Source organism: Meriones unguiculatus, chromosome 11 (assembly GCF_030254825.1).
Source record: "Meriones unguiculatus strain TT.TT164.6M chromosome 11, Bangor_MerUng_6.1, whole genome shotgun sequence".
Taxonomy (NCBI): Eukaryota; Metazoa; Chordata; class Mammalia; order Rodentia; family Muridae; genus Meriones; species Meriones unguiculatus.
This window is the reverse complement of record NC_083359.1, coordinates 83,990,001-84,005,138: the sequence shown is the minus strand read 5'-3', so window position 1 is coordinate 84,005,138 and position 15,138 is coordinate 83,990,001. Positions and strand designations below refer to the sequence as shown.

The 15,138-nt window shown below is 43.3% G+C and overlaps 1 protein-coding gene across 2 annotated transcripts in view; it reads left to right on the top strand.

Moving 5' to 3' along the window:
- The window catches only part of Fmo1 (flavin containing dimethylaniline monoxygenase 1), a 30,094-nt gene extending 15,687 nt beyond the window's left edge, over positions 1 to 14,407 (top strand). For both annotated transcript variants that reach the window (XM_021659415.2, XM_021659416.2), the window contains exons 3-9: positions 1,103 to 1,291; positions 1,991 to 2,159; positions 5,409 to 5,551; positions 9,464 to 9,663; positions 10,413 to 10,768; positions 11,466 to 11,538; positions 13,659 to 14,407. In XM_021659415.2, the coding sequence (XP_021515090.1) occupies positions 1,103 to 1,291; positions 1,991 to 2,159; positions 5,409 to 5,551; positions 9,464 to 9,663; positions 10,413 to 10,768; positions 11,466 to 11,538; positions 13,659 to 14,001 (1,473 nt within the window). In that variant the 3' untranslated portion in view covers positions 14,002 to 14,407. The remainder of the gene's footprint in view (positions 1 to 1,102; positions 1,292 to 1,990; positions 2,160 to 5,408; positions 5,552 to 9,463; positions 9,664 to 10,412; positions 10,769 to 11,465; positions 11,539 to 13,658) is intronic.
- The last annotated feature ends 731 nt before the right edge of the window (positions 14,408 to 15,138 follow it).

Genomic DNA, 15,138 nt, shown 5'->3' with positions numbered 1-15,138 from the left:
TGTTTCTGTAAAACTGTCTCAGTAAAAAGCCCTTCATAAAAAATTCTCCTCTCTTTCCCTGCACAGGTCCCTTTCTTTCTTTCATTTCTTTCTTTCATGTATGATTTTTTTAAAATAATTTATTTATTTACTTAGACCCCAATGGCATCACAGCTTGCCCTCTCCTCCCAGTCCTTTCCTCTCATCTTTCCCTGATCCTCCAGTCCTCCCTTTCTCCTCAGAAAAGGGAAGACCTCCCATGGATATCAACCCACCTTGGCATATCAAGTTTCAGTAGGACTAGGAGCATGGCCTCTTCTATTGTGGCTAGACAAGGCAACCCAGTTAGGAAAAAGGATTCCAAAGTCCCTGAACTGCTCTTAAGTATTATGTCTTTCCTGTCCTGTTCTCATGAGAGCTGAGCATACTTTTGACTCATTCTGTCAAATCTTTCTCTGATTCATCACTTTGTCTGACCCTCAATTAGATGTCACTTTCAAACACAGCTGCTTCCTTCTATAAACTAACCTTACCTTCACTGTTTAGGATTAAAGGCATATGCTAAGGGTGTGTCTGTGTTCCAGCCAGATCATACTGTAATCCAGAGTGTACATGCATTCCAGCTAGATCACATAGACCTAGAAGATCTTTGGATATAATCCCTTACCAGAGCAGTCATGTTGCTGGATTAAACATCCTCTACATGCATTAGTGGATCTATTGCTATTATCATTCTGGTCTTGTTGTAGGCAGTCAAAGTACCTAGAAACTATTCTTCATCCAAGCCTGTGTCCAGGATTTTGCCTATTGTTTCTATACTTTGCTGTGATACTACATGAATATGAGTTCAATCGAAATTTATTTGGCACGGTGCCTTGACTGAAATAGTGATTGTGGTCAAGCAGTTTATACTGGGGTCCAGTGTTCATTATTTCCCAAATACAAATCCTGTTTTGAAAGTGATGGGTAGTATATATTACCTTGATTACCTTAAATTCAACCAGAGTTTGAGATTTCAAAATTGTTAATATCCATTGTGAGTGAGTGTGTGTGTGTGTGTGTGTGTGTGTGTGTGTGTGTGCACATATGCATGCATGTTCATGAGTATGCACTGTTTTTACAGGAAGATGTTGAAGAAGGAAGAGCCAGTCTTTACAAGTCTGTGGTTTCTAACAGCAGCAAGGAGATGTCCTGTTACCCAGATTTTCCTTTTCCAGAAGATTACCCAAACTTTGTGCCAAATTCTTTATTCCTGGAATATCTCAAACTGTATGCAAACAAGTTCAACCTTCTACGATGCATTCATTTCAATGTAAGATATGAACATCAATTAGCAAGGAGGACGTTTTCTTTTTCTTGTCTACTATTAACTCTCTGTAGCATAGTCATGGGCTCTGTAAATGAACTATTGAGCTGGTAAGAGTGGAGGCCTTTGCAAAAACAGAACTGCTAATACAACTATAGATGCCCAAGAGGCATTTGGCATATTCTAAACCACACAGTAAAGGCCAGTGGAAAGGACTTAAGAAATGCCTCTTGATTAATGAGCAATCTTTTATGCTTAAGTTTTGACCTGTATTATTTTTCTTTATAAACATTTGAGATTAGAGGTAGAGTGCTCACCCAGCATGCTACATATGAAGACCTAGATTTGATTCCCAGCACTCAATCAACAAATCAAAACCTCACGCTCATTTGCATACGTATTCAATAAAGCAAAAAAAATAGATTATTTGAACCTTGATTATTTGAACACCCAAAGTTCTATCATTTCCAGTAAGAATTCGAGCAAATAATTTACAGTCTTTGGTTTTTACTTTTCCAAACTCAAAAGCCTCCTATCCAATACATCGTCTTTGATTTGGTAGCCTGACTAGGTTTCTAGGGTTCTGCTCATTAAGTATGCTTGGTCTCTCTGACAAGGAGCTTTTGAAATGTCCACTAGTGTATCAGCCAGCAAGCTCTTAAAACGAATTTGATGGCTGCTAATTATGTCTGTGATTCTTTTCAGACCAAAGTGTGCAGTATAAGCAAATGCCCAGATTTTGCTGTCTCCGGACAGTGGGAAGTGGTCACTGCCCGTGGACAAGAACAGACGCAGAGCTCAGCCATCTTTGATGCCGTCATGGTCTGCACTGGTTTTCTAACTAACCCTCACTTGCCCCTGGATTCCTTTCCAGGTACAGAATTTTCTACAGATTACTTTGAATTATCTCAAGAGACCCATCCTGATACCAAGATAAATTGGTCCCAAGATGAATTCTTATAGATTGTCCATTAAATAGTTAAAACTGTGATGTAACCATCTTTTTTTTTCCAAGCAGAACTTTTCTTACCCAGTTAGTTTCTGGCTTTCAAGCAAATTACGAATGCAGATGAGAATAATGGCTGAGCAGGTTTACGCTTCATGGAGGTTCACTGTCCCTCCATGAGCAGCAGGTGGTACTTAGCCTTCAGAAATGAGGGGTGCTTACACCAGTTCTTTGCCAAGATTTGTGTTTAAAGGACACAGAGGGCAGTGTTGGAATAATGGAGTGAGAAACTTGATTTGATTTGTGCTTGCTTGTTCGCTCACTTGCTTGCTTGCTTGCTTGCCTCCCTCAGCATGGGCAAACGAGAGCTCCCTGGCACTGGGGCAACAGTCGAAAGGGAAATGAATCCTAGGATACAAGATAAGAGAGTATCAGGTCTCAGTTCCCTCATCCGGCTTTTGCAACCCTAATTCATGTTACTCTACACCAAATGTCAGTTCTATATCAACTCTGGAAAATAGAAAATTAGATGGCTTGACTGTTTATTTCACCTACAGTTAGCTTTCAAGAGTTAGGACTAGGAAATTCTTCTGTAGATCACTTAAACATGACCTAAAGTGATCCCAAGATCCATCTTACACTAAGCTCATCTACTCCCAGTGGGCCTGGATTTGCCCCAGAGCTCACTCAGCCTAGGATAAGCATATTTGAAAACTGCCCTACAACAGAATCACTAAATTGAAAAGAAGCAAGGTAGACCTCTTCCCAGAGCAGGAAGTTTTAACTAAGCAATCCAAGCCTGGGCCAACGAGATAGTTCAGCAGGAAAAGGTTCTTTCTGCGGAGCCTGATGTTTTCAGTTCAATCTCTAGGTCCCAGATAGAGGAAACCAATATACAAGTTGTCCTCTGACCTCTATACACATGTGATGTCACCTAAGTGTACACACACACACACTAAAACAAGCAAAGATCTCCACATTTCTACTTGAACACATTTAGTAATGGGCTCTCAGCAGCCCTCTAGAAGACAGAACACTTTGAGTTCTTGCCTACAGACATAACCCTTAAAAAGCCATCCAGTCACTCAAATCTCTCTAAAGAAATTCCTAGTACAGAATCATCCCTGAGAACCCATAAGGCTTTGTAGTACAGAAAAAAAAAATGTGTATGTTCAGCACCCACAGTGTATCACACCAGGTGCTGATAACCCAGAGGTGAATACAGTATGTAACCCACATTGAAGGAGTGAATGGAGTTTGGTGGAGGAACCGCAGTTTATATAAGACCCAGAGTAATAGCAGTACTCAAAACTCAGAGACGCACGTGGTCCCAGATCTGTCCTGAGAGCCATATCAGAAGCCATGCCAGGTTACGATAGAATGGACTATGAAGGTGCCCAAGCTACCATGCTTGGTTTGAAGTGGATGAGCTGTCAATCTGAAAAGCATGAACTAAGCCACATGGCTTACCAGCTAGCAGCCTTTAGCTGACTCCCCTCACCTTTCTTAACCTCTGGCGGTGGGGAGTTGCCAGAAAATTGAGAAATGCAGATTGCTTTAGCTAAATGCACGTATCACAAATCAAGTGAAGAGGGCTAAGTGAAGCCTACAGCCCTTAATATCATTCTCACCAGGCACTGAATTGAAAATCCCTGGCTCCGTAGTTGCAAAGAGGCTCTGATTCTGACTTTAAATAGGGACCTCCCAGCTCTGCCATCTCCTCCCTGCTTTGGGGGGTAGCTGTGAAGCATGACAAAAATTTAAATTTAGTGAAGACACACAAAATATTTATCACAGGTTTTAAAAGCAATCCCAAAGGGGGAGCTCCCAAGAGTCTTTGTAAAAGTAATAATAATAATAATGATTATCAAAAATTAGATTGAATATGCCATTTACCCCAAATAACTAGTTTTATTTCTTTAGTTCCATACATTCTGGCATTTAGTAACAGCCATATTCATCTACTGCAGATTCTTGCTCTGCCCTCTTGTGAGGTCAAAAGGGAAGGTAGGGCTCTGTAGGAGATTTACATGGACCCTCATTTTCATCCAATTATAACCCAAACAGCCTGAGTCAGAGATATTCTAGGGTAATTTATGGACCTAGACACAACTCTATGGTCCATTTTGGGCTTTTCCAGCTGTCCTTTCTTGAAAGGTCTCTGAACTATATGGAGTTCCTGAACTGAGTTAATTCTTGAACTTGGTAAAAATCTGCACCAAATAGCAAACGATCTTAATTGTGGTAAAGTTTTGACCAGGATTCATGCTAGAGTTTGAAAGATTCAATGTGAACTAAAGAGCCACCTGGTCTTAAGACCCCCACTTCCTGCAATGACAGGAAGTACTTGCACTGAGAACCTAGATGTCTTATCATTGTTCTACAAAGGCCAGGGTCTCTGTTGGGCACACACTACTTCTGATTGTGTAACACAGCCTTGGGAGGCTTTTTTGAAAGCTTTCTCTCTGCATTTGATGTCTCAATCAGATTTGGCACCAGCAGCCTTTGATATCTAGTGAGGCCAGGAGATGTGATCCTGACGTCACACACACACAACCCTTTCTTCTACGAGCCAACTCTGACTCAGCAAACTGAGCCTGAGCTGTGGACTGTCAACTAGCATATTCCTTTTCTAGGAACCTTTGTGAGTGGGGACCACAGGACAATCTGACTAAGGCAGTTCTTCAGTTGAGGTTCCCTCTCATTCCCCGATATCAGCTGGCACAATGCTTGGCCCATAGCCAGGGTCCCCCAGAAGGTCATTGGTGATTCACTTCTCTGCTCTTGCCCCTGTTTACAAAAGGCTGCAGGACATTGCCTTCCCATTGGCATCCATCGACCTTGACGTGGCAATAACTCTGCACACTTTTGTGCAGTGTGTCTTATGTCACAGTAGCTTAGTAGTTAATCTTTCAGTAAGTTAAATGAGACATCTGTCTAATGAGATAATTAGCCTGCTTTGTTCGTAATTACATAAAGTGATTAAGGAAATAATTGCCAGATAACATTTTGTAAAGTCGCATGTTCCTATTTTAAGTTTATCTCAAACAAGAGCATGCTAGTATTGACAAAAGAAGCCACAATTGTCTTTCAAGGTGCTATCAGGTGAAAAATATTTATGCCTCACTCTCCGATTTTATAAGTTCTCTCTGTGGGTCTTTGTTTTTTCCTCTGTAGGTATACAAACTTTTAAAGGGCAGTACTTCCACAGCCGACAGTATAAGCATCCGGATGTATTTAAGGATAAGCGAGTCCTTGTGGTTGGAATGGGAAATTCTGGCACGGATATTGCCGTGGAGGCCAGCCACTTAGCAAAAAAGGTACCACTCTCGGTGTTCCTTACCAAAGTTTTCATCTTCACATGTGTATCACAGCCAAACAGTGTTTGTCATTAGGATAAATGTCAAAAGACTAAAAATGCCCAACAGAAAACAGGTTCATTTTTGTTGTTTTGTTTTGTTTTGTTTTGTTCTGTTCTGTTTTGTTTTGAGACAGGGTCTCACCATGTCACCCTCACTGGCCAAAAACTCAATAGGTAGGTAAGGCTGGCCTTGAAATTATAGTAATCCCCCTGCTTCTGCCTCCTGAGTGCTGGAGTTACAGCTTTACGCCCTCAGCTCCAGCCAACAGCAGAATTTTGGAGGACTTCTGGGCTTGTCTCATGATGAGACAAGGTCTCGTGATGTTCAGGCTGGCCTGGAACATGCTGTCCAGCTGATGAAGACCTTGAACTTCTATTCTTCTTGTCACTCCAGTGCTTCAACTATAGGCATGAACCATTTATGCCCAGCTAAGTGTTTTAGCTGAGTGTCACACACTTCACTATGAATTTCAGTTGTCACCTTTCCTCAAAATTAACTTCTCTAGCATTTAATTTTGTCACTTTTCTTATCACCCAACCAGAGCTACAAGACACATGTTTTCTTCACTCAATCCCATGGGTCTCTCAACCTGGCAACTCCTCCTTGCTAACGTCTCTCGTCTACCCTTCTCTTTCTTTAGTTTCTGCCCTCCCAGGTCACCGCCACCTCATGAGGAGACTGCTTCTCCTAACAGAACTGTAGAAACAGTTAATATTTATCTGGGTCACTCATTGCCAAATGCTGTTCTAGATGCTCCTTGATCCATCACTTCAATCACCAAAACAAGCCGCTGAGATAAACACTGCTCACACCACTCATTACAGAGCAGTAAAGCAGGAATGAGAAAAGCAGAGAGCCAAAAGTCGAGGGACTACCTGGTGTTAGGGCCAGTCCTCAAACCCAGGCTTCAGTGACTCAGAGTCCATGAGTTCCGAAACCGCCCTACATCCTGACAGCCCCATTCACAGTCCGCTCTCCCACTCTTAACAAAACATGCAAACTCCAAGCCACCAACAAACAAACCTTCTGAATAGCCACAGCGCTGCTTTGCTTTCTGATGCTGTGATAAACACACGATGAAAAGCAGTTCAGGGGAGGAAACCGTTTATTTGGCTTATGCTTCCAGGTCACAGTCCACCAGTGAAGGAAGTCACTAAAGGAACCACAGAGGAAGGCTGCTTACAGTCTCTCTCTCTGGCTCATGCTCAGCTCTGCTCAGTTAGCTTTCTTACAAAACGCAGGCCCAGCTGTCCACCCAGGGGTGCTGCTCCTCTACCCGCAATGGGCTGGGACCTCTCACATCAATCTTTAATGAAGACGGTCTCTCACAGACATGGCCACAGGCCAAGCTGGCTGAGGCCATGCTGCAGTTGAGTTTCCATCTTCCCAGGTGCCTAGGGTCGTGTCAAGTTGACAATAAAAACTAACCAACATGCTTTCACATGGCATCCTCAGTGTGAAAACGTAGTGACTCCCCTTGGTTGAAAGAATTGTAGATGCAATCTCATAAAAGACCCCTGTGCCCAGATATATTTGGTCCTTGTGGAGCTCCTGTTCTCTCCAGGTCATACTATCTCCCCCTTCTTTCGTATGATTCCCTGCACTCTGCCCAAGGTTTGGTTATGAGTCTCAGCATCTGCTTTGATACACTTCTAGGTAGAGCAACCAAGGTCCATGTAGGAATATAACCTAGAACCCCGGCTCAGATGTAGCCCATGGTAGCTCAGTATCCAAGTGGGTTCCTTAGTAAGGGGAACAGGGACTATTTCTGACATTAACTCAATGGCTGGCTCTTTGACACCCCCCCCCCCCCGCTAGGCCACAGAGGAGGACAATGCACCCAGTCCTGAAGAAACCTGACAAGCTAGAGTCAGATGGAAGGGGAGGAGGACCTCCCCTATCAGTGGACTTGGAAAGATTCAGGAAGGAGATGAGGGAGGTAGGGTGGGGTTGGGAGGGAATGAGGGAGCGGGCTACAGCTGGGATACAAAGTTAATATTTACAAATTAAAATTTACAAATTTACAAAACTAATATTTACAAAAAAAGAAAAACCATAAAATAAAATTAAAAAAAAAAAGAATTGTAGATGCATAGCCGTGCATCCTAGAGCACGCCATCCTCTGGTTCTGACCTGCCACCTGCATTCTCACTGAGCGCTGCTTTTGGCCTTTCCAATTCCTTGTCTTTAATTCCTCTCTGCGGCACCACCTCATCCTTCTGCAATGACCTTTCTCTTATATTGTAAAATACATGTACATTTGATACAAAGTGACCTTTCCCTACTCAGCATGTGCCAAACTCTGTACCAGGCCCAACCTCACAAAATCAGGATCCACTCGCATGGAACATGAGACTAGAAGAAACAGACCCCAGATAAATAAGTGGGGAAAAAAATCAATATAAAGTTAATTTATTTATTTATTTATTTATTAATTGGGGGAAATAGGAAGAAAGAGAATTGAGGGTGTGTAACTTTGAGGTCCTCTTCTGTTATTTTAGAAAAAGGAATTGTTGAATGGTTCATTCACTAAAACATTGGTTAATTGATTTGAAGAGACTTAGCAGTTTGGTGACATTGCCTCCCTGAATAAAAAGAAAGGAACTCCTGAAATAAAATTTAGAAGGGTCCCAACCACTATAATTCCCAAGTGTGGTAATATTGTTTCTCTTTCTCTATCTAAAAAATCCTATAACCAAAACCAAACAAATAAACAAACAAAAAAAAAAAAACATGCTTTAACATTTATCTTGTCATCTCTGAGTTCATAATGACCCCCCCCCCCTTGGTTTAAAGCAGAATTAGTGTCTACCATTCTGCATCATGACGCAGAGGCCACAGCAGTGCAAATAGCTCACATCAGAACCCCTTACCAACTTCCAACTTTCCAGTGCTGTGTCCACTGGTCCATGATGTTATAAAGTTACACAAAAATAACGACACTGGCTGTGGCCTTCATGCCCCACTCGGGTAGGTGAAAAAAACAATCTGTTCAGTCAGTTTGTATTAGCAGACTAGCAAATTGGGTAGCCAAATGTTTTGTTTGCTGACCAGCTATCCTGAAAATTACTCACTGTGTAGGTATCAAAACACTACTGCCATGCTTAGCCTCGCATCCTGAGCGTAACATTTTGGCTTTTTATGGTATCCAACCATGCTTGGGGAGACTGTCCTGCTTCAATGGCTGTAAAGACCTGAATGGTCATGGCTGCATTACGCTGTTGTGAGACGCTAATCTTGCATATATACCACAGGCAAACCAAGGTGACCAACACCAGAAGGCCTGCTAACGCACCCATGCCTGCCCATTCCTTCAGATGAGAGGCTATTTAAAGTGGGCTGGCTTTACCCAGGGTCCGATGATTGTTCAAGGTTCCTGAATAAACTGCATTGGAAAAAAAAAAAAAAAAACACTACTGCCTTAGCTTAATCAGCCAGCTGGTAAATGGAAATGGCTGAACAGCCAATAGGGCTGAGAGAAAAAGACAGCTGGAAAGAAGGAACAACCCAAATCACTAAGTTAATGAATTGTACTGCCAGTCAAACTAGTACCTGTATTGATATTACCTTCGTAGACAACTCCCAGCTCCCACCACGCCCTGTTCTTGTTGCCTACACCTACAGTGAGTACATAGAATTACAACCAACCATCTGTTGCCTTCTCACGTGAGGCTTGAAGCTCCCCGTAAGCTGCTAGAGTAGCAGCTCATGAGACAAACAATGAGTATTCAAGAATACATCCTGTGGTGTTTTAATACTCCCTATGTTCAAACTATTAGAAGAATCAAGACTATCTTGTCATCCGTATACTTTGACAATGGCGGACACATTATCAGTGTTCACTTCCTGAAACTCTTTGCTTGATTCCAGGTGTTCCTGAGCACCACCGGAGGGGCATGGGTGATCAGCAGAGTCTTTGATTCGGGGTACCCGTGGGACATGGTATTCATGACACGGTTTCAGAACATGTTCAGAAACTCTCTCCCAACGCCCATTGTGAGTTGGTTGATATCAAATAAGATGAACAGCTGGTTCAACCATGTGAATTACGGTGTGGCTCCAGAAGACAGGTAAATGTGATCTATATAACCAAGGGTATTAGAAAAGGTAGTCTTAGCCTTTCCAATAGCACATGCAAACAAGACAATAGAAGTGAGAAGGTTGAACATCAAAGGGACTTCATCCAAGCTTACTCCCTAATAGGAGCTAACTATCAAGTGCTCAGGAGGCAGGTTTCTGTATGCCACCTTGCCAACAACTCTTTAAGGTAAATATTATATTATTATATTATATTATATTATATTATATTATATTATATTATATTATATTATAATACAAGTGCCTTCTTGCCTTTGTGATTTCAGTCTTGATTCATCTTGATTTCAGTCTAATATTTAGTTAAAACCTACAGCTTATCTCATTGGCAAGATGTAAAAGTCAGTTCATCATTCATTAAGTTTAGACAGCTGTATTAGAGTTCTCTAAAGGAACAAAACTGATTTTTTTCATACACACATCAGCAAAGAGTTTTTCTCTGCTGAAAATAAAAAAGGTATACCAGAAAAAGATAATGTTGTTAGTGTTCCTTTGAAACACAATGGTGATTTACTAACACAGTTATTCCCTGAGAGAAGGGAGAACTATGCCAGATATGAACTTCCCAGTTTCCTTCAGCACTCTGCTGTCTCTAGACGGACAACAGTGGCCTTGGATAGCTTCATCCCCTTCAAAGATTGGCAGCTCTGGTCCGGCCAAGAGAAAAGACGGCACTGGCTCCAGTGTTGACCTGCAGATATCTTCTGCTCATGTCTTTGTTTAGGATTCAGCTGAGAGAACCTGTCCTAAATGATGAGCTCCCAGGCCGCATCATCACTGGGAAAGTGTTTATCAAGCCAAGCATTAAGGAGGTGAAGGAAAACTCTGTCATATTCAACAGCAGCCCAAAGGAAGAGCCTATTGATGTCATCGTTTTTGCCACTGGATACACCTTCGCTTTCCCCTTCCTCGATGAATCTATTGTCAAAGTTGAGGATGGCCAGGCATCACTATACAAGTACATCTTCCCTGCGCATCTGCCAAAACCAACTCTGGCTGTGATTGGCCTCATCAAACCCCTGGGCTCCATGTTACCCACAGGCGACACACAAGCCCGATGGGTTGTTCAGGTCTTGAAAGGTAACTGTGTGAAGAATACCTGGGCGCATTTATTAAGCTGCCGTTTGTCATGGGAAGCTTAAGACTGGAAATTGAAAATGGAATTTATTCAATCAGAATTATTCTGGCAGCCAGGCAGTGGTGGCGCATGCCTTTAATTCCAGCACTAGGGAGGCAGAGGCAGGCAAATCTCTGTGAGTGTGAGGCCAGCCTGGTCTACAGAGTGAGTTCTAGGACACCCAAGGCTACACATAGAAACCCTATATTAAAGAAAAAAAGGAAGGAAGGAAGAAAGAAAGAAAAGAAGGAAGGAAGGAAGAAAGGAAGGAAAAAGAAGATTATTCTGGAATAGTGACTTATGTCATCACAGCACAAATGATAAATCAGGGTTTTAAAGGATATATTATTTTGACTAAAGCAACTGGTTCAATAAAAATTAAAGGGTTAGTCAAATAAATGACATCACTCAATCAAACCAGCTGTGAAGTTGTGCCCCATTAAGTAGCTAGTGAGATGGCCAAATGTTCACCTTGTCAGACAGCAACATTAATGCCAGGAACACGCCACTTGTCGGGTCAGGCGCTGACACTTTTGCAGCAGGACCCGTAAGTAGCCGGGAACCGGAAAGATGAAAGATAAACAATAAGAAAACAACGATATCTATAGGTCAAAACCTAGAGCCAAAGTTAGGTTGCACTGTCATGTGTTTCTTTTCTAGGTGCGGTTACATTACCACCACCGAGTGTCATGATGCAAGAAGTTGATGAAAGGAAGAAAAACAAGCACAGCGGGTGAGTGATCTGATGGGCATCTTTTACGGATGATACTGAAATCGGTGAAAGAGTAAAGTGGAGATGAGCTTTACACTGCAAAGACAGGTGTCTGAGAATAAAGAAAAGCTTAAAAGGACCGGTATAAGGAATAAGGAGGCAAAGAGTTAAATTCTAGTTTTTCCTGGAGTGATCCAGCATCAGGAGGAGTTTGGGCAAGGAACACTCACATGCCAGGTACATTGTCCACAATCAGCATGCAGAAGGTATGCTTCCCGGGACTGTCTGCTTACTCAACAGGTCTCCACTGGCCTTGTTACTCTACAGCACGAGCCAGCCGACCTTGCCCTGTGGGACAGACCCACTGACCTCGTTTTTCATTTCCATTCTCAAATGGTGGTTGGAGATAAACATTTTGCAATTTAGGTTAGTTAAATAAAACATTGAAACCGGGTGACTGCGGTTTCTGTTACAGTGCAGCCATGCTCATTGGTTGTGCTCTGTCAATGGCTGCTGTTGCGTTACCACGGAGACGTCCTGCAGTAGACATAGAAGCCCTGCAATGGCCCTGAAAGCTCTAAACATTTCCACTGGGCCTTCCGGCATGGGAAGTGGGGGGGGGTGCTGCTTCTGCCCCGCTCTTCATACCCACTCAAGGGCCTAAGGGAAGGGAAGGGACCTAGGCAGCAAAGAGGAGACTCATGGCCATCATCCACTATGGCTCCTGAGAAGCAAAAGCACCTCTGATTTGATCTGCTTCACTGTCTGACAAGCAAATCTTCACTTAAAAATCTAGAGGGTTCTGTGGGGGATTTCTCTTTAAAGGGGGAAAGGAAGTATTTCAAAACACGAGCTAGGGGGATAACTCAGCTTGTGAAGTGTTTGCCTTTCCAGCATAAAGATCTGAGTTCGGTCCCCGAATGCACTCAAAAAAAGCCACCTGGGCTGGCACGTGCTTGTCTTCTCGGTACTGGGAGAGCAGATTCCTAGGGCTCACTGGCTGGCCAGCCTAGCCTACTTGGCATTTACTAGGACAATGAGAGACTCTGTTTTCAAAGAAAAGAAAAAAGGTGGAGCTGGGAAACAATACCCCAGGTTCTCCTCTCGCCTCTGTGTACATGGGCACACGTGCACATATGTACCTTCATATACAAATGCAGCCACATACCTATGGACATGCATACACACATGAAGAAATGAGCCAAATTTTTGACTGAGCAGGAGGATTGCTGCAAGTCTGAGGCCAGGCTGGGATACATAGTGAAACTCTGGCCAGTCTAGGATAAAGAATAAAGTTCTTTTTTTTTTTTTTCTAAATTGCTCCATTTTAATAACTTACCTTTCTCATTCATAGAGTCTCGCATTTGAAGCATTGTTCTAGCTTTGTCTAAGAGTTAAGGTCCAAAATCAGAGAGTGGGGCACGTGTATACACACATGCCTGCATCTCCTGCATGCAGAAGCCTTCAGAGGCCACAAGAGAGCACCAGATTCCCTGGAACTGGAGTGACAGGCAGTTCTGAGCGCGCATGTGTGTGCTGGGAAACAAACGGGGGTCCTCTGCAAGAGCAGTGAGAACTCTTAACTGCTGAGCCGTCTCTCTAGCCCTGATGGTTTCTTTTCTTTATCCTCAGTAAGGCTTAGAATATGGTCTTATCTCATCAGAGGACTCCAGCATGTTAGGTCAATAAATAAGACTATAATACGTAGAAGCTACTTCTCACCAAAGTTCCCCAGTGGTTCTACGGGCTCATATTAGCAGCAGGAGGATCTCACTCTGTGGGCATCTGTGGCTCATCACTTTATACAAATGAAGAAACAGCTGAGCTTCAGGAAAGAGTGAAGCCAAGTGTGGTGACTCGTGACTGTCATCTCAACAGGAGGGAGGCTGGGACAAAAAGACTGCAATGAGTGAGAGAGAGGCTAGCCTGCACTACAGTCTGAAACCCTGTCTCAAGGAAGCAACAGAAGACGTAGAAAGAGACCATTTTTAGATGCCCACGGGCATAATGGAAGAATTATACATCAGGCCATTCCCAACCTTGTGGCAATGTTTGCTTTGGGCAAAGATTGCATTAACTTGTTTTAAGATTATATTGTTGTGACTGTTATTTCCTCTCTTCCCATTCTTCCTGTTGGAAAGGTTTGGCTTGTGCTACTGCAAGGCTCTGCAAACAGATTACATAACATACATAGATGACCTCCTGACCTCTATCAACGCAAAACCGAATCTGTGGTCCATGCTCCTGACTGACCCGCGCCTGGCTCTGAGCATCTTCTTCGGCCCCTGCTCACCTTACCATTTCCGCCTGACTGGTCCAGGGAAATGGGAAGGAGCCAGAAAGGCCATCTTGACCCAGTGGGACCGAACCCTGAAAGTCACCAGAACTCGAATTGTACAAGAATCCCCATATTCCTTTGAAACTTTGTTTAAACTCTTTAGTGTTCTGGCTTTGCTTGTAGCTATTTTCTTGATTTTCCTGTAAGTGAAAGATCTAACTGGCTTTTCAGATGGGTAGTATATGGCTCCAACTCCTCTAATGTAACAACTTTGCCTTTATAGTCATGAACCATGTCCACAGAGTGAAACCCTGCCCCGCCTCCTGCCAGCTCACCCCACTGGCACCTTGGTATCTCTGTGCCTCTCACGGCCCCATCAGGGTTAAGGCCAGAAGATAGTACCCAACAGCTTTGTTCACTTAAAGTGCTGGGAGGGTCCAGGTCCATTGTTAGAAAGGAGCTGCCCCAGAGAACACGCTGAGTACTCTTTCCCCCTAAAAACTCTTTTCCTAGATCTTAATGAAAAGCCCTACCTCGCAGAATACTGGTTTGCACTAAAACGGTTCTCTGTGTATCGGTCGACTACAAATAAAATGGAAGAAACTACAGGTACCAAGTGGTCTTTTGTACTCTTTTTTTTTTTGTGCCTGGGAGAAAAAAGGATGTGGGCAGCCATGAATAAAGCAAGAAGATAGGTGAGTTTGTGAGCTTTAGAGCTTTCAAGGGAGTGTAGGCCTCCTGCACCCACCATCCTTTAGCAAGCAATGAGGGCTGCCTCTTCCTTTATTAATTAATTATTTAGTTAATTAATTATTACAATTAATTAACTGGTCTCCTCCCAGTTCCACCCTCCCTCCTCTCCCCCTATACTCCTCCCCTAGTCCCCTGATAGGGGAGGTCCTCCCCCCCTTTCATCTGACCCTAGCCTATCAGGTTTCATCAAGGCTGAGTGCATCATCTTCCTCTGTGGCCTGGCAAGGCTGCATCTCCCAGGGGGAGGTGATCAAAGAGCCAGCCACTGAGTTCACGTCAGAGACAGTCCCTGCTCCCCTTACTAGGGATGTCTCTTCTTAAAGAGTCAACTCAACTCACCAGAATTCATTAGAGAAAAAGAGAAACCAAAGCAATCATCTCAAAAAGCTGTATTTGACCAAACTAGAGCCAGTTCCTCTCACAGTCACAGAGGTTGAAAGTATGGTACCCTACCAGGATGAGCTGGGGCCCTACCTCACAAGACAGGCTCGGAGATTGCAGGAGGAGACAACTAAGGAACTCTACAATCAGGCAAGAGTGAGCGCCTGGACTAACTTAAAGATCATTTCACTTCAATAGGCTCTGCTAGC